The sequence below is a fragment of the Prinia subflava genome, chromosome 8 (assembly GCF_021018805.1).
Source record: "Prinia subflava isolate CZ2003 ecotype Zambia chromosome 8, Cam_Psub_1.2, whole genome shotgun sequence".
Taxonomy (NCBI): domain Eukaryota; kingdom Metazoa; phylum Chordata; class Aves; order Passeriformes; family Cisticolidae; genus Prinia; species Prinia subflava.
In genome coordinates this window covers 10,212,745-10,237,881 of record NC_086254.1, presented here as the reverse complement: position 1 = coordinate 10,237,881, position 25,137 = coordinate 10,212,745, and the positions used below count along the sequence as shown (strand labels likewise).

Below are 25,137 nucleotides of genomic sequence, written 5' to 3'. Positions count from 1 at the left end.
CAGTGGCTCTGGGCTTTGTTTGCTCTGGGCAGCTGGGAGCAGTGGGCACACAAAGCACTTTTGTCATTTGAGCAGGAATCAGTGCCTTAAACAAGCACCAGGAATGAATTGATCTCTCCCTCCACCCTTTTGATTTTCCGGGTGACTTCAGAAGGCTCAGAGGGAGTGGGGCTGGTGCTGGCCACGCTCCTGAGTGTTCAGGGTGGGATTCAGAAATGCTGCCATCAATGCTCCCTTGGCTTCAAGACACTGTTGTCCAGGCACGCATTCCTGGCACCCAGTTACCTCCCAGCTGCTTGTTCAAAATGGACTGGGAGGCTGGCACAGGGAGCAGAGGGCCTGCTGGCACCCCACAGCCCTCTGTGGCCTGGGGGTCCCTGCACAGCAGCCGTCCCCAATGCCACTGCTGTCTGCTGGAGATGCCTGCACTGCCAGGCATTGCTGAGGGGCAGCAGTGGCACTGGGCCACTGTTGTCACACTCTGCTGGCTGCAGGTGCTCCTTGTCCCCTGCTGCAGCTCTGGAGGCGTTCCCGGTGCCCTGTGCTGGGCTCCCCGTCAGGCAGGGCAGGGCAGGGAGGTGTCAGCTGCCCATCTCTGCTGAGGGGGTCAGGAGCAAAGAGCCACAGAGGTGCCCCAGTGAGCTGGCACAGGGGTGAGCTGGCACAGGGGTGAGCTGGCACAGGGGTGGAGGTTGCACAGGGGTGGAGGTGGCACAGGGGTGGAGGTGGCACAGCGTTGGGGCTGGGCAGCGGTGCCAGGGAAGCTGTCCCAGCTGAGGCAGCGCTGCTGGCACAGGGCGTTTCAGCTGGGGATCAATTGCTTTCAGAACGTTGGATTGATCTGGGGATCCTCCCGTGGTGCAGTGTCCTGTGGGTGTGTCAGTGAGGGGGGTTTGGCCAACCTTGCTGATCAATCCCTGTTCCATCTCCCGCTCCCGGAGCCTGTGCCGCGGCCGCTCCGCCTGCGGCGTTCCCGCACGGAGCAGCGATCACACTTGAGCTGTTTGGAGTGCCGTGGCACAGGGATGCTTTTATCTCAGAGCTGGGATAAAAGCTTTCTTCAGGGGCGCAGGGATTAATTTTTCACACATCTGTCCACTGGAATGCAATAACGGAGCCTTTGTTCAGGCTCTTTCCGTGGAGCGCCTTCTCCACCCTTGTTATTTCACTCTCCTTTAGCACGGCAAAACTTTTTTGTCCTGCATTTCAAATAGATCCTGAGCGTCCCTGGCAGCTGAACAAGAGAAACAAACTTTCCAGCCCTGTTTTTTGTGCTGTTCTCAGGGGATGCTTGGTGATTTGAAGGGTATTTGATTGGTTTTGGCAGAGGTGTTTTATTCCACAGCTTTTTTATGGGAAATCCACGGCTGCTGCAATCCCGTACGGATGGTTTAGGGAGCCCCTGGAGCCTCCAAATGAGGGATCTGCGGGTGGCCAGCTGGTCCTGGAGGTGCCATGGGAACGCTGAGGACACTGCCCTTGGAGCATGTGGTGGGCAGGGAGGGACAGGGGACAGTGCCAGCTCTGCTGCTCCTGCCTGAGCCGCAGTGGGAGGGCCCGGAGCTTGGCCCAGCCGTGGCTCTGCATCAAAATGAAGCCCCAGAGCCTCAGCCCTTGTCCTGCAGATGCCTTCCTTGCTCTGTGGAGGTTGGTTTTGCCTTTAACACAGAAGTCTTCTCACTCCAGCCCTAATCATGTGTCAGGGGACTCACCCAGGGCTGATGGCTCCATCACCAGCAAGAGGAATTTAATGCTCAGGTTCAACACTGGTTATAGTATCCCCCAGTCTGGATGTGCTTCCCCCACGTCCCACTGCACAGAGGCTGTGGCAGTCACCAGCACTCAGGTCCACCAGGAGAACCAGGGCTGGCTGTGCAGTGCTGGTCTCTGCACGGGGAGCACCAGCCCGGGGATCCTCTGCTTACATTTACCTGTGCTATTTTTTTTTTCCCCTCAACAGCCCTATTACCATATTTAAATGCAAGTATGTCTTTTTTTGATTGATGTTTTAAGTAGCTTCAAGTTACTTTAGCCTAGTTCTCTGCTCCTTGCCCTGGTAGCTGAGCTGTAGCTGAGCCATAGTGCTGGAGGTAGTGGGCTGTAGTGTGCTGGGCTCTCTGGGCTCGCTCTCTCGCTCTCAGGCTCACTCTTCTCTTTCTCAGTGCCTCTGTTGTTCTCCCGTGGTTCCTCAGCCTTGCAAAGCAGCTGTGATCATGGTCCTGGTGCCTGCTCAAGGACCAGATTCACTCGTGGTGGCCACCCTAGACTTGTCCTGTCGGGTGGCAGGAGCAGCTGGGGCTCCCAGAGACCAGGAACCTCCCAGGAGTCGTTGACTTTGGGGTTTGGGGTTCCTGCTGATTGCCTGGACTTTGCCATTACCATCTTAAAATATATATATTGAAAGTCAGAGTCTCTGGCAGATCTTTTGAATATTAATTAAGTAAATCTGCAATCTTGCTGGCAGCATTCCATTCCTCTGCGAGGGCTCGGTTCCCTGGAGCAGGGAGGATGTCATAGAGCTCCTTGATCTGTGGCTGGTTTGCTTTCAAGAGCTTTTTCCTTTCTTTCTCTCTTTCTTTTCTAAACCACATTCCATTGAATTTTTTCTGCTTGATCCCAGCAAATTTGTGATCTTGACATGAGGACCTCCTCATATTTTCCATTACTGCTTTGTCCATAGACCAGCACGTTATTATCACTTGCAAATAAGCCCGGAGGAGAATTCCCTGGCGGCTGGCGGCGCGGGCTGAGGCCGCTCCTGCGGGAGCGGGGAGGCGCGAGCCCAGCGCTGCGGGCGCTGCCTCCAGCCCTCCTCCCCGGCTCCTCAGCCTGCGTGGCCACGAGCCCCGTTCCTCCCGTGCCAAGGGGATTTGTGCTGGCAGGGACCGCTGGCAGCGGGCGCCTGGCCAGGGCTGCCTGTTCCCGGGCACGGTGGCCGCGGTGGCACGGAGAGCTCCGGACGCTGTGCCCGCAGAGACTCGCGGTGCCCGCTGGCTTCTGTCTTCACCCTTGTCCTTTTCTCCACGGCCAGGTTTCCCAGCAGCGGCTTACGGACCAGTAGCAGCGGCAGCCGTGGCGGCAGCAAGAGGATCAGGTAGGGGGGCCCGTGGAAGAGCAAACCCTCAGAGTGCAGGGTCAGGTAAAAGCTCTGTCGGTATTCTGTGTGGCTGCAGCTCTCCATCATTTCTCTGATTTTCCTCACACTTAATCCTGGGGACCTGAAAACAATCAATAAAAAAAAACCAAAAACAAAACAAAAATTAGAGAAAAAATAAGTAATCAATCCCAACCCAAACTACAAGCAGAGGCCACAGGGGCTGGAGCACCTGCAGGAGATTGGCGTGAGAACTGCCAAAACCAGGGTAGATATTCTAATTTGTTTCTTTCTTTATTCCTTTATTGCGTTGGTTTCTTTATTTGTTTGGTTTAAATTCGAGGCTCTAGAAGACACCCCAAAAAAGATTAATTTGTGTTTTTGGAAAAAAAGTTTTGGTTTCTCACAGGAGGCTGGGGTTGGGTTGAGGCAGTGGCAGTGGCAGCAGCTCTGGGTGCTCCCGCCGTGCCCGGAGCTGCTGTCACCTCCTCCACCATGGCCAGCACGGGGCGCCCCCATGACCAGGGGCCGTGTCCCTTGGGATGGCATCACTTGTGCCATTGGCAGCAGCACACAGCTGGCACTTCACCACCCCTGCCTGCTCCAACCCCGCTGCTTCTGTGAGGAACGACAAAGCTTTTCTTCCATCCTCCTGAAAAATTTTTACTTTTTTTTTTCCCCTTAAGGGAAATCAATCGTTGCCAATTGCCGTTACTGCCTTAGGTTTAAATTTTGCTGAACACGTGAATCAGCCCTTTGCTCAGGTGACAGAGTTCAGAGCAGCCCTCAGCGAGCCCAGAGCAGGCCGGGCCAGAGCCGCTGCCGGGCTGGAGCCGCTGCCAGCCCCGTGTCCTCTGTCCCCGCTGTGTCCTCTGGCTCCTCGGGGACACGGGGCTGGCAGCACCTCCAGCTCGCTGCAGGCTGAGCTGGGGGCTCGCGGGGCTCTCCGGGCAGCGCCGCGGTCAGCGAGGCCCTCCCGAAAAGCCCCGAGCGCGTGAGGGAGCAGGAGGTGGGCGCGGGCCCGGGTGTGTCTCGAGCGAGAGCCTGGTGCCGTGGAGGCCAGAGAAGGACACCAGGAGAACTCCGTTCCATGCAAACTGGCACTGCTTGCAGGCTACAAAGGACTCTCTGTACCAGATCCATCCTGTGGCATGTAGAGAGCGCCTAAGGGGTGACTTGCCAGCCTGGTTGTGGGGATCCCCTGACTCCCAGCTTCTCCTACTGCCCCGGCACGGAGGGGGAAAAACAAACCCAAAGAGGGGAAAAAACCCCAAACCCAAACAAAACCCAAGATTGCTTTTGCATATGCTTCCAGGAAAACAGACCTCATTGTTTCTGCCTCTTCCTCATGTTTTGCCCTTCAGGTTTTGTTTTACGTGCAAACAGACCTGGTGAGTTGCCCCTTAGCAAGGCACAGAGGGTTTGGCTGGATTAACGTTGCTTCCCTGATTATTATTATTATTTTTTTAATCTGAGTGCTTTTGGTGCCCATTACAACTGAACTGAGCATTGATCAATTCTGTGCCTGAAAATCATTTGTCTTTAATTTGAGTGTTTTTTGGTTTCTCTTTTGTTGGGTTTTCTGATTTGTTTTTTCGGTTTTTTTGTTTTTTGATTTGAACTTGCAATACGAAACTAAATCTAACCCTAAATTAACAACACCCTTTCTGGCAAGTTTAAAGAGCAGTATGGTGTTTGGAAATGTCTTTTCAAGCCTCAAAATTGCCTGCATGCACAAAACTGGCAAAACCCCCAAAACTGAATCCAAAGCGGCCCCGTCCCGCCCCCAGCCCTGAGGTCTCAAGGAGGAAGGTGGGTTTGTCACCCGCCCCGCTCACATCTGCACCAAGCCGTGGTCTGGGAACGGGTGGGGTCTGTAGACTCATCTCCATCCAGAGCTGGTTTTGGAAGGGACATCCTGGGTTTGCCACTCCATCAGCAATGGTAGTGAATTGTATCCAGGAGCAGTGGAGTACCATCGATCTTGCGCTGCAGTGTACGGGCCCGATTCATTACAAGAAAAATGGCTGGGGTTTTTTCTTTCTTTCCTCCTGTTCAGTTGGGTTTTTGTTTTCCCTTCACAAATTCGCACAGCCCTCCTTCACGTGTGCCTGGTCCAAAGCACAGAGCACAGCATGGCTGGCCCTAACTGGGCCCTTTCTGCCAGGAAATGGGAAAGAGCTGGGGAGCAGCTGGGCAGGCTCATCCCTCCACCCCCAGCTCTGCCCAGGGCTGCTGGAGCGGTCCCAGCACAGAGCAAGCACTGTCCAGGGAGTTCCTGGAAGGCATTGATGGCAATCCGTGTCATCAGTGTCCCCATCAGTGCTGCCTCTTCAGCAGCTCTCCAGCCCCGTCCTGCCAGCTCTTCCCCACCTTCCTGGCATCAGTGCCAGCACGGAGACTGAGCACCCACAGAGAGCATCCACCTTCAGCTGCGTGTCGTGGTCTCCCCAGGAAGCTGCAGCCCTCTGACTCCAAGCCCCTGGGCACTGATCACCTAGGTTTGTCCCTAGGGTGACATTCCTCCTCTTGGGACACCTGCATGTTTGCTGAGTCAGCAGGGACCTGCTCAGGGCCTCCTCCCTGCCCTCACCCCTTCTTTTTCTATGGCAGCGTGTCACCAGCTGACCTTGCTAGATAAACAGGTTCTTCTGTGTCCCAGCAGGCCTGTCCTACAAGCAGCAGCAAGGGACGTGTCCCTGTCCCCGTGCTCAGTGCCACCATAAATTCACGTCCCGCGTCGCTGCTCGCGTGCCGGCAGGGTGAGCGCGCCGGGGCTGCTCGCCATAAATCACGTCCCCAGCCGACATCCCAGTGATGAGGTGACAGCTGAGGTCCTTCCAGCAGACACAGCTCTGGCCACAATCATTCGCTCCGGCTGGGGCTGTGCTGCCGAATCCCTCCACTGGTTTTGACTACCTCACCCATTCTTGTATTTTTTTAATGAATTGGGACCTGAGCCACAGAAAACGAGCAAAGCTAAAAGTCTGAATGCTGCAAACTCCTCCTAGACAACTTCACTATCAGTGTCACGTTTCTTTTGAATCCACCTGACATATTTTACGTGTAAAACATTTTTGTCGTGTAAATGCTTTTTTTAAAGTACAGTCACGGGGGGGCACATTTTTCTCTTGCATTTGACATGGGAGGGGTTCATCTGGCAGGAGAGCGAGACGAGGAAAATTTGGCAGGAGAGGGTTTTCGTTCCTTCCTCTTTGGTTCATTGACAAGCCTGAGACTTTTCCAGTTCCCAACCTGTTGCTACCAACTGTTCCTCCCTGAGGACTGGAGACAAAACCCGTAAGGCCACACTAATGCAGCCCTGTCCCAGCTCCCTCGGGCAGGCTTTGCCCGCCGAGCCGGCCGGCGGCACTCGGCGCCGTGGGACGGCGCGGTGCCACGGCGCCAGGGGCTGCTCCCCACCCCAACCCCTGGCACATCTGGATTTTGGGCCCCAGTCCCGGCTTGCCAGTGCTGCCTTTGAGCCCTGTGCCCCAACAACCCCTTACTGGACTTTATACTTGCCAGCTATAACAAATCTCGTAACGTGAGCTACTGACCTTGATGGTGAGTGTGAGCAGTTATGTTTTGTTGTTTTCTCTCTTGCTTGGTTGGGGCTGCTGTGAGAGAGGGTGTCTCTGAGGCAAACTTTCCGGCCTCTCTTACACTCGGACGTGCACACCTCCTCTCAAACACTCTTCTGAGCGCTCTCAGCGGGAAGGTTTGTCCACACCTATTAATCCTCTCTCAGTGTCCAGCTTCTTGTTAGTAGCAGCTGGTTGCATGTTTTTTGCTTGTTCGGACGAAACGGTTCAAGAAACGACTCATATCAACTCTTGAGAAATGTCTCTATTTTTTTGTACACTTTCTTTCTTTTGATGTTTTTTATTAATTTCCCTTACTTAAAAAACGAAACACCTGTCGTCCCGTAAAACATTTCACATCTCCCCTTGCCTGTTCTTAGAGTGTATGTATCTGTGGGACTGAACTAAATGCATGCACTGTAGTAGTCGTACTGGTAGCAGTAGATGTAGTTGTAGAACATGCATTGTCGAGTTGATATTACAGGCACCATCAACGCGAACGAGCCTGGCAGATAAAAGCAGAGCCTTGGTCTGATTGAAAGCGTAGGGATAACACAGCAGAGAGCTGCTGATGGCTTGGATCCATAGAGCCCTATTCGTTAAATCCCATTATCTGGAAGTTTAAATTGAAGCCGGCTGTAGGCAACCTACACCCTCCGTACAAGAACCCGCACATGCTGTGATGCTGATAGTAAAACCCACTTTTTTTTTTTTCAAATTAACCCCCCTAGGAATTGAAACACTGTTTATAACTGTATCCTCTTATTTTTATTTTGTATCCAAAAGAACTTAAGATATTTTTCAAATCATTTTACAATCATGGTTTCTCCATCAGCCTGTTACTCGTCCATATTAGCCCATAGACTCATTCGTTGGCGGTCGTAGACCAGATGTGCCACACGCAAATCACTCCATTTGGGAATCCAAATAATTCTCTGTGTGTGAGGCGGCTCCCCGCAGCCTGTCCTGAGCCACCAAGCGATTGTTTGTAGGTCATAAACCTTAAATCTTATTATGCAACAGAGACTCCGAGCTAGTGATGGGTCGTACTCATTGCCATGTCACCCAGCTTAAGGGAACATTTTTAAATGAAGATTTAACATTTCATAAATACCAGCATGAGGAGTTCGAGGCGAGTTCATCCTCTGTGCCACGAGCCAGCAGTGGCTTTGCTTCTCCTGTCTGGGTTTCTGTGCTAAACTTGGAAAATGCAGAGACGGCGCCGCAGTCAGTAAATCCAACAGATGGTAATTGAGATCCCGAATTAGGCTTTGGTTTATTTGTTTAGTTTGCTGCTTGTCAGAAAACATCCTGAGGGGAGCAGAAAAGCTCCCCCCTCTCCTCCTCCCCACGCCCTGGCCATCCCCAAAACCTGCTGTGCTGGGTGGGAGCATCTCCCTGCTCTGCTCATTAATGCACTTAAGGCAGCAAGGGCTTTCAAAGGAAATAAAATATCCAGAATGGGCTTTCCAGTGTAATTAAGGATTTGTATGTGCTCCTTACCTCTAACAGAACTTTGAGTAAATCAAGCAAACAAGCACTGGGGCTGACACGGTGCAAGGTGAGCTGAGCTGCCCTGGTGCTGCCAGGGAGCTGAACACTCGTGTGCCAAGGCAGGGAAAAGGTTCCCTTGGGATCTCAGTCTTGCAGGGAAACAGGAACCTGCCTTCGATGCACCCCTGCACATGATGAAGGGACGAGTGTGCCTGAAAGTCAGCAGAGCAAGGAACTGCATGGGGTCGAGGAAGCCTTGCCTGACACTTAGGGAAGGTGCTCTAAAATCTAATCTGCTCATAGTTTAGCAAATTATAGCCATTAAAAGGGGGACAGTGGTTGGTGTGTGGGGGGGGGAGAGGAGCTGCCACGGGCTCATGGAGATGTCAGGAGGAGCATTTCAAAGATCAGCCATGAACCAATTTGGGATTTCTACAGCCCGCTGGGAGGACTCCCTTGTGGCACGGTGGCTCCGGTGGAATTGCTCTCCCTTTTTTATTCTCCTCTATAAAAGTACATAAAGTTTAATCCAGGCTATGTAATCTCAAAAGCCAGAACCTAACAAGTGGACCACTTGGGAGCAGCAAGGGCTGGAATTTCTCACTCCACTGGAACTGCCAGTAATTATGTGACAGAGCCTGGCGGGTGATGCATTGGGAAATTAATGGCTGCATCGGATTTTATCCTTTGCTTATCTCCTGGCAGAGGCAGCGCGTGCTGGGGAGCACGGCGGGTGGCCAGGCAGGGACCCACACTGTGGGGGCTTCGGGGAGGGGTGGGAGCAAGGAAAATCATCCTGGTTTGAACAGGAGTTCTGTCAGCCAGGCCCAGAGCAGCCCCGGATGGTGAAGGTGCTCTGGAGCAGCCACTCCGCATTCCCATGGGTGTTTTTGGCCTTGTTACTGGCAATACTGGGGGCCCTACAGTTACTTGTCTGTCTGCTACCCCAAATTAGAAAAATAATAATAGTGAAAGGATCTTTGCTGCTTGGCTCAGAAGTGCTGTGCTGCTCCAGGATGGAAACCCCACAGGTCCTTCTCAGAGCAGGCTCCAGGCAGAAGAAACCCCATGTCTTGTTTTCCTGTAGGATCCCACTTTTGGATCTTTTTTGATCCATGAGGGACTGAGCTTCTTCCTGCAGTGCCAGGGAGAAAATTCAGTAGATATGAAACAATTTGGGGCTGCTGCCGCTCGACCTTGGCCGCAGCGGCCGGTGTTTGACAGGGCGCTGGGCTGGAGTCTAGTGAGGTTAAAATACATCAGCTTTAATCAATAATTTTGTAATAGAAAATCTTGTGCGCTTGATAAATCATCTCCAGTGCAATTAGTGACCACCTCTGAAGTGCAGTTGAAGTTAATCTGTAGCGAATTTAGCGGGTAACTTTTAATAGTCTTTTCCATCGGGAGAATTATTTTCCACGGGAAGATGCTCCTCAGAATGCTCATCCAGAGCTGCTTAATTTAGGAATAAATTCTTCTCTGTGAGGATGGTGAGGCACAGGTTGCCCAGAGAAGCTGCGGCTGCCCCGTCCCTGGAAGTGTCCAGGGGCCTGGAGCAGCCTGGGACAGAAGGAGGTGTCCCTGCACATGGCAGGGGGCTGGAACTACCCTCCAAAGCCCTGCCACAGCCAATTATCCATGTTTTATTCCCTTTCTCCCAGTGGAAGCCGGGGGACAGAGCTGTTGGCTGTTGTAATTAGACTTTGCTCCCCTCAAGATGCAGACAAGTAGTTGCAGTTTGAAGTGGGGTTTCTGCATGGGCTCTCCAGTGCCTGAGAGCTTCGAGCACTGGATGGTGTCTCGTGCATTTTAATCCCTGAACAGGTAAAATGCTGCCAGAGCTGAGGGTAGCTTCCCTCTCCAGCAGCAGTTGCAGGCTGTTACCCATTAGTGGAACAACTGCTAACTGTGAGGCAGAACATTGGACTGACACACTCCTGTCAGTATTTTCGTGCTGATTCTCTCCCCAAATGCTTTAAAAGTAAATACATAATTACAGTGATGTTTTTCTCCCTCTCTCCTTTCTGAAACAGAAAGTTGCCAGAGGAGCAGAGTAGTTTTTCCTTGCAGCAGATGTTGGTGTGCATCTGGCTCCGTGTGAGCTCGAGAAGCACGGTGCGTTTGGAGTTGCCAGAGAATGCAAAATGGATCTGCAGGTATATAAACCTGAGCTGCTTAAAAATAATAAACTCACACAGCTGGGCCCTTTGTGAGCATTTCCTGATGGTTAGAAGAGCCCAGAACTCTGTGCCCTGACGAGGGATTGCAGTGCAGTGTGGCTGGTGCCACCAGCTCTCCCCCAGGCACCGTGTGCTGGGCAGAGCTTGCCTGGTGCAGACCCTCCCACTGGAGGGGATGCCTGCACAGCACTGGGGCTTTGCAGCCTGGGTGCCTCCTCTGTTACCTGGATAAGCCCCCTGTGCTCCTGAGCATCCCCCCAGCCTGTGGGGTCCAGCAGCAGCAGGAAGGTGCCCCCCAGGCAAGGCCCTCCTGCCACTACAACTTGAATTATGCAGCAAGACAAAGACCCGTTTTTGGTTTAATTTTCCTCCTGTATTGTCTGTTATTGTACAAAAGGCTTCAATTTCAAATTACAGGAGTGATAGCCAGTTAATGTGGTACAGTGGGAGGCCGGAGTTGCTGTTGCTATGGCAATGGAGTTCGGCTCATTTGTTTTGTAGATGAGTAATTACTACGCAATTAGAGTAGGCTAAAAATAAAGGGGCCTTTTGTTCCCTCTTACTCATTAATATTAATAAAAGACCTGTCCGGGCTGTGGTAAACAATTAATGCAGATGTGGTTTCCCATGGTAAAATTACCAGCAGCTTTCGTGCTCCTTGGCATGGGGTGAAGGCACCGGCATCACCTGGCTGAGCTCCTCCTTTATTTTAAATGGAAAAATGCTTTCAGAGGGGTCTGTGATATCCCAGCATCTGAGCTTTAGCTCTTATTTGCCAGTTGGCTGGATGGTAATAAGTGTTAAAGCTTCATGTGCAGGCACAGACAGCAGGAGCAGCGCCGGGGCCGGCGCCTGCGACACAGCGAAAGCGCACAGCCCGCCAAGGGCTCCAGGAGCCCGGCAGCAGCAGCAGCAGGTCCTGCTGCACACAGCTCCTCATTCATCCCCTTGGATCAGCTCCAGGGCCGGGGCAAGGAGCAAAAACCTCAAAAACCTGAGCACAGGCAAGGACAAGCGTGGTGCTGCTGAAATGACTCCAGCACGGCGTGTTCCAAACACGGGTCAACAGAAAAGAGTGTAAGGAACAGTCCCAAGCATTTGATGTGAAGTAAAAAGATGACACTTAGCCCGGATATTAGGAAGAAATCCTTCCCTGTGAGGGTGGGCAGGCCCTGGCACAGGTGCCCAGAGCAGCTGTGTCTGCCCTGGATCCCTGGCAGTGTCCGAGGCCAGGCTGGACAGGGCTTGGAGCAGCCTGGGACAGTGGAAGGTGCTCCTGCCTATGGCAAGGAATGGGACTGGATGGGCTTTAAGGTCCATCTAAACCATTCTGTGATTCTGTGAAGTATGTAAACATTAATCACATCATATTTTACATTAAGTGTAAAACCAGTTAAATTGGCAGGAACCAGTTAGGAAAATGACTTAACAGGACAGCATTTATCTGCCCCTTTGGTTTATTTGTGAGTTCCAGCAGAGCTGGTGAACGTCCTGTGCCTGCAGGGAGGGACAGCAGAGCAGCACAGAGCTGGGACTGGGGCAGGGGCTGGTGAGTGGTCACCCACTCCCTGCATCATCCCTGGGGTGCTCAGCACCCCCGGAGAGCAGCGTCAGGAGGGCAGGACCCCTCCCAAGGGCGCATACCCCAGCCAGAGCCCTGAGTCCTCTGCTGGGGGGGCTGTGGGTGCACGGAACCGCGTCCCTCCCAAACTGTTTAACTAATGGAGGGAATCGTAGCAGAGCCTTTGTAAGGTCGACATTTGTTTGTTGTTAAGGATCTAATTAGAAACATGAGAGGAAGCTGAATGGCTGCTTGCTCGGCTAATTAGCGACATGCACGAAGACCACTTTGAACTTCAAGGACACAAAGCTATTAGCGCTTACATCAAAAATGGATTAAACTTCTGTGCTTTTATAATGATTAAAGATGAGGCGCTCGAGAGGAAATCCTTTTGTAAGGCTGTGACAAGAGCTGGCTCCCTGACTGCAGCTCCTACAAGCGAGCTTTGTGTGGCCTCTGTGGCGCTCTCGGTCCCGCGCGAGTGACACCACTGACACACGCTATGGAAAATGGGATTAGGCAATAAATATTGATCGTTGGCAAAAAATTACAGCGGAGCTGCAAAGTGCAGTTATTTGTCCTGCTGCATAACTGCAGGAATTAGAACAGCTGGGCTTGAATGCGCTGAATTTTGTGTCTTTTTCTTCTGCAAATTGGTGCACATCAGCAGCCTCCAGATGTGGCGGGTGCCTGGGATGTGTCAAGTGCAGTACTTAGCAGAAGCTGGGGCTCACATGCAGCAGTGGCTCTGTAAAACACCCGCACCAGGTGAGTTTTTATTTTGCCTGAGCCTGTGGAAGCTGCCCAGCTCTTGCTCGTGGCTGGTCTCAGGTAGTTCAGCAGGTGTTTGGTGTCGTGCTGCGGCTGCAGGAGCAGCGTGGCAGGAGGACACCGAGGCTGCAGCACGAGCAGCTGCCACCGCTCCCAGGTGCCACTGTCACCCCGCCGTGCCCAGCCCGAGGAGGGTGGGCAGCACTCAGCCCTCCCCTCTGGTTCCCACTCACTTCCAGCTGTAATTGCCAAGCGGAGCCAGCTCACCACCCACTGCTTGCTGTCATTACCCTGCGATATTTTGATGTGTGAAGCCATTTCCGAAGGGGCTGCAGAGGCAGAACAACCTTTGAAAGTGTGACTGCAGCTAGAAAATAGCGCACAAATAGTACCTTGTTAGGGCAGATCTCGGTGTGTCTCAGCCTCATCACCACTTATTTTGCTGATGAGCCCGACAGTTGTTGTATTTTCCTTTTTCCCTGCAGGGCCAGTGTAGCTGCAGGGGAGGGATAACCTGGGGCACCTGGCTGCTCCCCATTACGGAGCGTGTCGGGGTGACGGGGAAGGCGCAGCGCTCGCCTTTGATTTTCCAGTCAGGACTGAGCCAGCTGTCATCTGCAGCTCTTCACACTTGCAGAGGAGCCTCGTCTGCCACAGGGTTCTTAGAGAGAGAGTTTGCTTTTCAAGTCTGCTTGGGAAGAGCAGGAGCAGAGGGATGCAGGTCCCCATGAGAGATGTACAACATGGCAGCTCTCATCGTGACGCCGGCATTATTTGTTTTTCTGGTTTGTCTCCCACTTTCTCTTCCAGTGAGTTGGGAGCTGTTTGTACCTTGTTATTCTCCAGAATATCTGTGTGTTTCCAGCTCATTATTTCTGAGACATTTGTGAGCTGGAGCATTGATCCGAGTTCGAGGTGTGCCACACGCTGCCTCCGACAGAAACCACGCTTGGTAAAAGCTCAGACACGGGGAAGCAATGCTTCCAGTGGCTCAGCCTGACCACAAATGAAGGGGTTTGGAGCTCTGTGAGGTGATTGCTATAGAAAAAAAGAGCCTGAATATGAGCTTTTATTTCTCAGTGCTGTGCCAGTGCACTCCTGCAGCCTGAATAGGCCGCTGAGAACCAGGAGCACCGATGTCTTATTTGAGACTGGCATTAATTTGTACATCCAGTCCTGGGTAAATGACATTCTGGTTGTTAGCAGCTCTGAAAAGCAAGGTACAAACTCCCATTAACTTCAGCCCTGACTGCACAAAGAATTAGCTTTGGCCAAGCGATCTGTAACATGGGTGCAGTGCTGCTAATTATATTTATAAGGCTCTGAGCACTAATGATGTAAGATTTGCATGCAGTGCTGAAGTTGTGCTGGTTATTTAAAGTATCAGCATCAGGCAGGGAGTGCTGCTCTGTTAGTCATGCGTGGGACACTCGGGGTCCCCCAGGAGGGTGGCATTGTCCCCACACCACTCACTGTGGTTTTGCTCTGTGTCCTCTGCGGCTGCTGTGCTTGGGTGGTTGCAGAGGCAGCACAGCAGACTGGAATGCCTGAGAACAGGTGACAGTCCTTCTGTGACAGCCTTCTCTAAAAATCCAGCAGTAAATGGACCCAAGTGACTCAAATTCATAAATTCATGGGATCTAGAGCAGGTTGAGTTGGAAAGGACCTTAAAGACCTTAAGTTTAGGCCAACCCCATGTCGTGGCAGGGACACCTTGCCTACACCAGGTAGCTCCAGCCTGGCCTTGAAATGAAATGAAATGAAATGAAATGAAATGAAATGAAATGAAATGAAATGAAATGCCACCAGGCTGTGGGGCAGTGCCCTGTCCCAGCTGGGCTGCTCAGTGCCCTGCCCGGTGCCCCCGTGCCCTGCCTGCTCCCAGCCCTGTTGGCAGCACTCGATGTTATCATATCATTTACTCCTTCGAGCTGGAAGATGATGCTTGCAGCATGTTCTATGAATTTTTCATAAAGATAGAAAAACAGACTAATCTTATGAGCTTTGAGTCTTGGTGGTGGGTAATGGCTTTGATTTAAAGCATTTTGTCTTAATGATAGTTATATTGAAAATTTCCTGCTGCTTTCAAGCACGTTTAGTTATTATCATAAACATTGATGGTAGAAATGCCTGCCAAATTGTGCGTGGCTGTTTATGGCAGATGAGAGAGTCATCCAGAAATTAGAGCGCCAGATCAACAAGTTGTGAAGAAACCTGTTTGTATAGGAATGCAGCCTGAGGGCAGTGGGACAAGGCAGGAACAAGGAGGGTCCTGAAGGAGAAAAGGGCTGGAAATGACCAGCTCTGGCTGTGGGATATGCTTGACAGGAGATGAAAAAGGAATTTCTGATGAGAATCATAGAATAATTTATGTTGGAAAATACTTCTAAAATCAGTGAATCTTACTTTAACCCCACACTACCAAGCTCCTCCATCCCTGCAGAGCTGCTCACCCCCATGCAGGGCCAAGGAATATCCTGCCTCTGCTGAAAGAGGAAATCCAGTGAACTGTGGTGGTTTCTTTCCCTCATGAGGATTTCCTAACCTGTGCACTGTGGCAGGAAAGGCAGACACACATTCTGAACTGTTCCTCACCTGGATTTTTTTCTACATTTTAAAATACTCATATTTGTTACGAGTTCCTTGCAAAGGTGTTCAAGTCTTTGGGTTTCGGTGCTATAGGAGAGGGAAGGGTGTCACTGAGACTCCGTATGGGCTGTGTGCAGGGGACAACGATTCCCATGCAGTGTCTGTCTTAGTCCTCTGTCCAGACTGCCCCTGGTTTGTTTCCTTTGAAATACAGAATATTTTAGTGGTGCCTAAGTGGGTTTTTTGTCATCAGGTCTCAACTACTAGTCCCTGAGGGCCTGACTGTCATCCCAGTACTGTGTGAGTTCCCCTTGTAGGACAGTGACGTCAAAATCCTCACGTTTCTTCTCCTTTTCCCTTCCTCTTCCCCCTCATCGTTCATGGCTGAGTGGAGCTCATTTGGGTGGGATTCCAGCATCCAGCTTGCCGTGCTTTGCCCAGGCCCGGCGGCGCTCGGTCCTCGTTAGCGAAACGCTGCTCGTAAGGCAAATGTCAGCAGGAATCCTGACTTAGAAATCTCTCAAGAGTTCATCGAGGGAGAGTTTATCTTTCAGCCATGACCTTTCCTGCTGCACATGGATTAAGGTGTGAGCAGGGTCTGTGTGAGCATGGTGGTTTGCAGGAGAAGGCTCTGGGTGTGCATCCCTGCGCTCTGAGCTCCTGCCCCTGCCTCAGCCTGGGCTGCCAGGCTGCTTTGGGTTCCAGCTCTTGGCTCCTTGACATAAATCACTTGGCTGAAGATGGAGAAGCATCCCACACGCATGTTAAATGGAGATAAAAGCTCTGCTGAAGGATGGGTTGGTAATAAAGCCTCGCTGCCTGAAGAGGTCCAGCTCTTGCTGTGCCAGCCCTGCACAGCAGCTCCCAACTCCACCAGCACCAATACTGGCATTAAAAAAACCTGCTGGGGCTGCTTTATGAACCCACATTTTTTATATCATTCTGTGTCCCTTCTCACTTTCCCTCGCTGCTTTTCAGTGCTCCCCAGGCCACTGTGACACTGGGCAGGGTAAGCCTGAGGCTCCCCAAAGCCTGTCCCTCTGGCCTGCAGGCAAATGTTCACCTGCTGATCAAAATTCACAGGCTCAGAGTCTTTTCTGTAAGAAAAAACCAGAGCAAATTCAAAGGGAAGCAAGCAAGACATTAACCTGGCCTGCTCCATCACTGCCAGAGCTCCTGGCTGCTGGCCCTTGATCTCCATGGGCACAGGAAGGAGCTTCTGTAGCCCAGAGGAGGGAGGATCGCTGGGGGTGAAGATGAAACGTGGTTGGTGCTGACTAAGAGGCACATCTAATCCTGTCACATCTCTCCTGACCTTGATCTATCACAGGGCATCCTGGGGACACTTGGGATTGTGAGTTTTGCATAGAGGAAGCCTTTGAGCTGCAGGTGCTTAGGCACAGTCTCGGAGCTGTGAAGTTGCCCACTGCAGGACGGCTGCCTGTGCACTTGGCTGGGAAATGGGACCTGAGATGGGAACCTTCTCATTACCTACCTAAATTACCCATTGCAGCTCTTCTGCAGGTGTGAAAGCCTCATTCCAGTCTGAAGAGATGCAAATGAGAGTGGCCAGGGTAGGGTGTGGGGGCACAGAGAGACTCTCTGGTTCCTCAGTTGGTTGTTCTGGAGGTTTCTGGTGCTGCTGTGGGGTTTGCAGGAGTATTTTACTAACAGGATGCTCCTGGCCGTGCCGTGTCCCGCTGCTGCTGGGAGCAGCCAACTGGGTTTTCTGTGTGACTTGGCAGGAAAATTCACATCCATTTTATTGAACCAAAGGGAAGAAAAGGGGGGAAAAGTGCTGGCTTCTAGTAATAAAGGGCTTTGGAACATCTCAGCTGGATATTTTTCTTCACGAGTGAGAAGGCCAAATGTTATCTTGACATTTAATCTTTAATAATAAAAAAAGGCTCTTTGTTTGCCAGCGAAGTCCAAAATCTGTTTACTCTCTCATGCCTTATTTCTTTTAACTTGCTAGCTTAGATGTCCTACTTACCCTCCCCTGCCACCAGTTCAGAGCTGTGGTGAATCATTTCTGTCCAGGACTGACTCTGCTGTCCCCACAGAGCCCCCAGCTGTCGGGTGTGCTGCTCCTGCCAGATCGTCCCTTTGAGAACGGGGCACCCTTGGGTGGGCGGTGCAGGGGAAGGGGCCAGGGCAGGAGAGGTGCAGGCTGTGCCCCCACAGCTCCTCGGTGGCAGCACGGGGCTGGCTCCAGGCTGGGCTCTGAGGGCCCTGTGGTCGGTCCATGCAGCTCTGACCCGTGGGCAAAGGTCACTCCAGACCTCGTCACCCATCCCAGGGGTTAATGAAGATCCAGGGAGTTGGTAGCCAGAGGAGGAGGCTGAGGTAGCCTTGGGCAGCCTGGAGGGTGGAGATGGAGCTGAGGGGGTCTGGGGCAGGCTGTGGTGTTGGGCCCAGTCCGGCCCCTTGGCCATCGTGTCGTGGCTGCCCGCGGTGGGGACACGGTGGGGACACGGTGGGGACACGGTGGGGACACGGTGAGCGCGGGCAGGTGCCCTGTGCTCCCCAGGACCTTGCAGGTACCACCCAGGTGTAGCTCCAGCTTCCTGCAGCCATCTCCATCCAGCTCCTCCCCGTCCGCTGACTTTTCTTTCACATTGAAACTTCTTCCTCATAAATTTTACATCCAAGAGCAGCCGTGAAAAATGCCAGAAGCCTGATCATCTAACATGCTTTAATACCTAAATTTCTTCTTCAGTATCATTCTTATTTACATTGTTTTTCTTTCTCAAAAAAAAAAAAATTAAGGGAGGAAAAAAATTAAATTTTCTTTTACTTCCACATTAGGAGGTGAGTTGTCATCCACCCTCTGGAATTCTTTTTTGCTTTTGACCTTTATTTATTTGTTTAATTTTGGTTGATGTCCCAAGCATGGTTTTGGAGACGAAGGTAGGTCTTCGCTCTCCAAATCAAAAGGAAAAAAAAATAAATAAAACAAAACTCTCCTTGGTCATATTTAAAAGAGAAAAATCCAAACTGTTCCATTCCATATCATTTAAAGAAAAATAAAATCAACTATTGAACTATTTCTACAGCTTACTGATCTGAAAGGGCAGGTTTTTTCCAAAAGTATCGAATGGATCCAAAAAACGATTTTCCTAGACATGATTCAAGTTATTTGCTGTCAACATTTTAATATCAATATTACCACAATGTGTAGTCTCAAACTAGTTCCTTTGTAGTTTGCATGGGATGTGAATGCTGTCTCGGCGTGCCCAGACCTAGAGAACTTGTTACTACTGCATGAGCATCAAGTCAGATGTTGAAAAATACCTATTATATTTTGTGATAATTTGGTGAAAATGAGCACCTCCAGTCTCTGGTTGCAGTAGTGTGTTGAATGATTGTTCTTTATTTTATTTTATTTTATTTATATATATCCATATATATATTTTTGGAGCTCTAAGCTTCGTAGTAGTCCGGGCTGACTCTTCTCCAGTACTTGCTCTCCTCTCGCATGGCCTTGGTTAAGTGTTAGAATTGGGCCTAGGCTGTTTATTCTGGTGTTTGGCTTTGTAATACCGGTGCATGCCCGGCGTCTGGCCTCATACCCAGCTTTATTCTCTGCACACCAGTCTTGAATAGCTACAGTGCTCAACCGAATTTTGGCGCACCCGCTTCCCCGGCAGGCTCCAACCCAGCGCGGCCCGGAGGCTTCCCCGGCGCCAACAGCCCCGGGCCCGTCGCGGATCTCTACGGCACGGCCAGCCAGGACTCCGGCGTGGGTAACTACATAAGCGCCGCCAGCCCGCAGCCGGGCTCCGGCTTCGGACACGGCATCGCCGTAAGTACCGCGCTCGCGGGGCTCCTGCCCGGGCACGGGGGGCTCGGGGGGCCGGGGGGCGCCGGCCCCACCGCCAGCGCCGCCTTCGCTGCCGCAGCCTGCGAGCCACGCCCGGCTACCAGCCAGAGCCGTGGGGGAGCCGCTCGTGATCAGGGTGTTCCAGCTGGAACCGTTGAGGAAAAACCTCCGAAATCGTAGAGTCCAACCTTTGGGCAGTCACCACCTTGTGAACAAAACCGTGTCACAAATTGTGACGTTTCCAGGGATGGTGACTCCACCACTGCCCTGGGCAGCCCATTCCAGTGATTAATCACTCTTAAAATGAAGACATTTTTTCCTAATATCTCTGGTGCAACCCAGTCCTTTGGATGGAGCTGTCTGCAGCCAGATATGAGATGTCTCAAAGGGCAATATTTAATGAATATGGGATTTAAATCCCTGCTTGTCCATATGGGCTTTATATCAGCCCAACTACCCCTCCTGGCTGATGCACCCTTTGGCAGGCAGAGAGCAACAGTCCCTGCTCCCACTAAACGAGCAAAATCGGCTCATTAATGTGGCTGGTGGGACCCCAGGCAGGGGGACAGGACGTGTCCTGCTCCTCCTCCCCTGTGTGCTGGCCTTCGGGGCAGCCCTGGGAGCCGCAGGCTGGCAGCGGGGGCGCCGCTGGCTGCGGGGCCGGTGGCGGGTCTGCCTTGGCACTAATGAGGGCACAGATTGGCTTAACAAGGCTGCACGTGGCTGTGTCACCTGTGTGTGAGCATGAATGGGGCTGCCTGCGCCCCGCTGGCACCCCCAGCTCGGACTGCAGCGGAGGCTCCTGCCCCTTTTGGAGCACAGGCAGGAGCTGGTTTTTATCTCCCGGGCAGGGAGGAAGTGCAGAGGCTCCCCCGAAGGTCCCTCAGACCGAGAGGAGAACTTCACTCCCTGGTGGAATTGGATGGGGGGAGCAGGAGTGTGGTGCAGACAAAGTTCCCAGAGCTGTTATTTTTATTGCAGAAAAGACAAACGAACCCTCTGCCTCCCTTTGTGCCCGTGTGCTCAATTCCCATCCTGGGCCTGCCCCTCCCCTGGTCACACCATGGGCTTGACTATCCCTGTGGATCAATTCTAGCACAAACATGGAATATTACTGCTCTGCAAGGAGCTACATCAGTTCAGACTGCCACCTCTCACCACTTACAACACCTCTTATTTCCATTTTTCACCTAAAAACCTGTTTGTGCTTGAAAACCTGGGCACTTTGGTCTCAGCAACATCCCGATTTTTCAAGTGCTAGGACACAGGTCCAAGCCTGGGTATCCACATTTGTCTGCACTAACACTTCCCAAAGAACCATTTTTGAATTGACTTGCAGATTGACAGCCTCTTAATTCCCCCGTTAACTGCAAAGAATCCCATAGCTTTTATTACATATATATTTATTTAACACTCTCCATTTACTAACCCTGGTTTAAAAAAAAAGAAGGGAGAACCCCAAAGCTTTTTTTTTTGCACCTGGGGGAATGAGAAGATGATGGTCTTGGAAAGGTGACCACAGGGTAGAGCACACCTGGTGACCTGAACAGCTCTTGGAAATCCCTATTCATGCTGGCAACACAGTCTTTCAAGTCCTTTGATAATTTCTTGGCAAAATTAATAATCAGCTGTTCCCATGTATAGAGACTGATGAACTTAACAATTGTACAATTTTAGGGACCTTTGATTGCAACGGCTTTTACAAATGGATACCATTGAAACGTTACACATGGTTGGTTGCCATCTCACTTGGAGGTATTACAGTATATCCCATTTGTACTTTGTGCTGAACTACCATCTCCCCTATATTTACTTTAAGTGAACAATTTTTTTATCTTCATTTCGTCTTTCCTTGGCCTTTAATCATTCCTTTCTGTGATTTGTGTTACTCAAATCAACCTCACGGGCTGGAAACTGGAAGACAGATCCAAAGCTAAACCCCCCAAAAGTCGCTTTTTCATCTTTATGATGCTTCATGCAGTAATTTGAAGAGGCAGAAAACCCAGAAAGCTGTGGGGAATCACCCCCAGTGCTGGCAGCCAGAATCCCAACGGGATCAGAGATCTGCTCCCAGTGCACTGCTTTAAAAATAGCTGAGCCCCACTGCTTTATTACTGAGAAACCATCATTCTTAATTAAGTGCTGTACCAAATATTACAGCTAAAAGATAACATTGTAACTTATAACCATAGAGCAATTATCAAGATTAAAAAAAAATTAAACCTGAGCAAATTAAATTAAAGGCATTACCTGAGCACCACAGCCCTGGATCGCTGCCAGTTTCCTACCCTTTGAACTAAGCTTGAGTTAATTAAATGTTTAATTTTTATTTTTTATTATTATTTGGCCTTTGGCATATTCATCTTGGCAAACAAATATTCTTAACACTCGGAATGGAATAGATTAGAAAATGCAATGAAAACCAGAAGTTACCCCAATTAAATGGCACGGGTTTGCCTCCAGAGCTCCGAGCCCGGACAGGCAGATGGAATGGATGTGACAGATTTTATTTCCCTGCCTCCTGCCCAGCGCTACATGATCAATGTCACATCATTTACCTTCAAAAATCAGTCTATGAAATTAGAATTAAAGTTAGTCAAGGGGCTGGGAACTGTGGAAAAACGTTCGGAGACTTTAAACTACATAAAAATAGATTTATACCTAAACACTAGTGGATAAAGGGGGTTTCTATTTACTCTCCATCTCCACACACACCCCCAAGATTACCTAAAATTGTTCTGTCAATTGATCTGCTCCACCTAGGAGTGTTTTTTACGGCAAAGAAAAAAGTGCCATAAGCACTCTTGCTTAATCCCAGCCATTACTCGCTCCTAGCAGTGTCTGTTTGCCGATCAATTTGTCAGAATCCCTCCCGCCCCTGGGCTCAGCCCTGGAGTGTCGAGGTGGTACCCGGGGCCAGCTGGAGCCCGAGCAGGGGCTCAGAACTCAGGCTGGTAACGCGGGGACGGGCTGCAGTCACTCCTCACTCACACAGCCCATCGCTGCAGCCATCACTGGCCGGCTGACACTCAAACCATTAACGACTTCAAAACAAAGTGCTTTTAATGTTGCTCATTACTAATTGAAATAGATTTTGAGAGGAGGAAATGAGCCCTATTATTAATTCCTCAAGGAAGGCTGAGTTTGAAGCGCTCGTGGCAGCGGCTGGTCCTGGCATCCCCGGGGCAGGATTTGGCTGAGCTGCAGGGTCCGGGGCAGGATCAGCTCCCACATCCCTGCAGGATGCTGCTGGCACCTCACCCCTATTTGGGGATGGGGTTTGGAGGTCATCCCAAAATGACCAGGGAGCTGCCTGCAGAGCCAGTGCCCTAAATATTTATATCTCTTTTATACATGATATATCTCAGCTTTAAGCAGTGGCAGGGACGGAGCGTTGGAGGCTGAAGCTCCAGGATCAAATAAATCCTGGCTGCCTCAGTGTGCCCAGGTAAAACTTGTCACCTTCCAGGTACTTCAGAGAAAGCTCATTTTACCAAAGCCCTGTGAATTCATGGTGTAACAGATGCCTGGGGAGCCCTGGCCGTACATCAATTCACATTTTACTGTTCCTAAACCAGCCCAGCCCTCAGTGAAGCCCCAGTCCAGGCTTAGCTGGGATGGAGCTGGAAATAAGAGCAGGGAATACACGAGACCCCTCTCCCGTGGGGGCTGTCCTGGGAACACCTCAGCATTCCAGGCGGCCCCTCCGCATCCTCCCTCGGGTGGCTGCAGAGTGTTTGCAAACACTTTGGGGTTTTTTGTTAAAAACCTCAATTAACTCAACTAACCTCAATTAACTGTCCCTCTCCCGTGTCGTGTCCGCCTTCTCCCCACGCAGAGTCTCTCTGGATGTCCGGGCAAGACAGGGCGGAGTTTCTGAAGGGGCCCACGGTTGGGTGATCTCATCAGACTTTGAGCACTACATCATCATCATCACCATCACCATCATCATCACCGCCAACGCAAACTGGAGGTGGCACTCGAAGGACTTGGGTTGTTTAAAATCTCTCTCATCATCTCATGAATCTGCTGTACTATAAAAACAACAGCTTTTAAAAGTATGTATATAAAACCCATTTCTTGTTCGTTTTATTTTCTCGATGGGTTCCCCCCTCTTTTTAAGCCTCTCCAAACCCACATCTTTTCGTAGCCTTTTCGACATAGTCTCGTAGCCACGTAGTCGGAATTCTTTGTGTATGTAGCGAGAGCCTAACCATAGTGTAACTGTTATATTACGGGGTTTCTTTTGCTTTTCTTTCCCACCTCCTCTCCTCCTCCTCCTCCCCCTCCTCCTCCTCCTCCTCCTACCTTCTGTTTTACGTAGTTGTTGTTGCTTAAAGGATGCTGAGATGGTGACAGGAGCCTCGGCCGCGGGGAGCGGAGCCGGCGGCGGGCGCGGCACGGGGGCTGGCAGGGCACGGGGAGGGGGGAGCAACAGTTCTCTGGCCCTTCTTTTCCTTTGTGGCGTCTTGGTTACTCTAATTCTCTCTATTTTCGGCAATAAGGCGAGGGCGACAAACTTTTTGCGCGTCCTTTTTCTATATAAGTGCTTTTTTTTTGTTGTTGAAAGAGGTGATATAAGGTTTTTTGAAATCGTGAATTCTGAAAAAAAAAAAAAAAAAGGAAAAAATAATAAAATGCTGTAAATACAATTCCATTAACTACATAGAAACTATTAAGAAAGAGAAATACAAAGCTATTTTTGTGATGGAGTCAGCCTAGGGCAGTTTCTGTATGGAAATGGAAGACAAGGACGTTGTAGCCTCCTGGGGCTGTGCTGCCGTGGGACCCTCCCAGCTCGCCCAGGCCAGACCAGCAGCTTGGCTCTCACACGTGCACAGCTTACAAAGGAACAGCCTAGTGGTGTTTTTATTTTAATTTAAAACCTGCTTTTCCCAAAACTGATCAATGAGCTACGATTTTTCCTACTTAATGCATTTACGGTTCAAAGCACACCTTTATTTTGGTTTATTTTTTTGGTTTTGTTTTTTTTTTCAGTCATTGTTTTAAACTAGATCAACTTGCTGTCCAGTCATTTCAGCTGCTCTGGGCACCCTGTGCAGGCAGAGCAGTGTCCAGCTTGCATGGTTTCCTTTATTATCCATCACTTTCTGTATTATCAAATTAGAAAGCAACTTTGGTTGGTTTTGATTGCTTTTATTTTTTTTGGGAATACCTCAGTGCTACAAGTTTCACCCTAGAAGCAACGGAAGATTTTAATTTATTGTAGTTGTAAACAGAATTTAAAAGAAATAAAGTATAAAACATCATTGCACTGTGACTGGTAGGGGAAAAACTGACAGTTTCCTATTTGCACATGTTTAATATTTGGCTGTTATATATATGGTCCTCTGTTGGGGGAGGAAACTTATGAAGGATATTTTTTAATTTAATTTTTTTAATATTGGTAAATAGGCCTGCAACAGCAAACTAGAAGTACAACATGGTAGGTGGCATTAAGAACATACTGTAGTGTGGATATATTTCTTCTTTTTTTAACGTAATATTGACAAGTTTTATTAATATTTTTTTAAATTGTTACGTTTATAAATTTGGTACTTTAGGTACAGCCAGTATAAGACACTGAATGCGACATTTGTTAAAAAGAGCTGCTGCACTCCTATTTTTGTAAATTTTACTAACAAGTAGACTAATGTAGACATTCAATAGACAAGGTAGAGCAAGGCATCTTTAACAAAACAAGGCACCATACTGCTAACCGAAAGGAGAAACCTTGTTTTTCTTGTTTTTAAAAAAAATCATGCTTTTTATGTAATATTTTAGGTTTTTTTCTTATTTCAGAACAACCAGGTTTAAGCAAAATGCTGGACGCTTTTTAAATATTGAGACTTGATCAAGTAATAAAAGAAATAAAACCGAATTCTTTAAAAAATAAAAAGGTAAAAAAAAAAAACCTACGAACCAAATTCCCTGCGATTCAGTGTGCCGTCAGGGAATTTTTTATTGCTATTTTGTCAATGTTGATGATGTACTGTACTACCAGTTGGTTTTCCTCTCCATTCCCTGTCACCTCATAGAAT

The 25,137-nt window shown here is 50.1% G+C and overlaps 1 protein-coding gene and 1 long non-coding RNA gene across 7 annotated transcripts in view; one reads left to right on the top strand and one right to left on the bottom strand.

Annotated features, from left to right (window-relative positions):
• Positions 1-23,757, top strand: part of MSI2 (musashi RNA binding protein 2) — a 197,144-nt gene extending 173,387 nt beyond the window's left edge. Inside the window, exons 11-14 of one of the 6 annotated variants that reach the window (XM_063402913.1) lie at positions 3,032-3,094; positions 18,924-19,078; positions 20,774-20,851; positions 22,935-23,757. In XM_063402913.1, the coding sequence (XP_063258983.1) occupies positions 3,032-3,094; positions 18,924-19,078; positions 20,774-20,815 (260 nt within the window). In that variant the 3' untranslated portion in view covers positions 20,816-20,851; positions 22,935-23,757. Of the gene's footprint in view, positions 1-3,031; positions 3,140-18,869; positions 19,079-20,773; positions 20,852-22,934 lie in introns of all 6 variants that reach the window. The other 5 variants (XM_063402911.1, XM_063402912.1, XM_063402909.1 and 2 more) reach the window with 5 other exon arrangements.
• A 494-nt stretch (positions 23,758-24,251) lies between these two features.
• LOC134553358 (uncharacterized) overlaps positions 24,252-25,137 on the bottom strand; it is a 4,149-nt gene continuing 3,263 nt past the window's right edge. Inside the window, exon 2 of the long non-coding RNA XR_010081077.1 lies at positions 24,252-25,137. This exon is cut by the window's right edge and continues 897 nt beyond it. This is a non-coding gene — a long non-coding RNA (uncharacterized LOC134553358).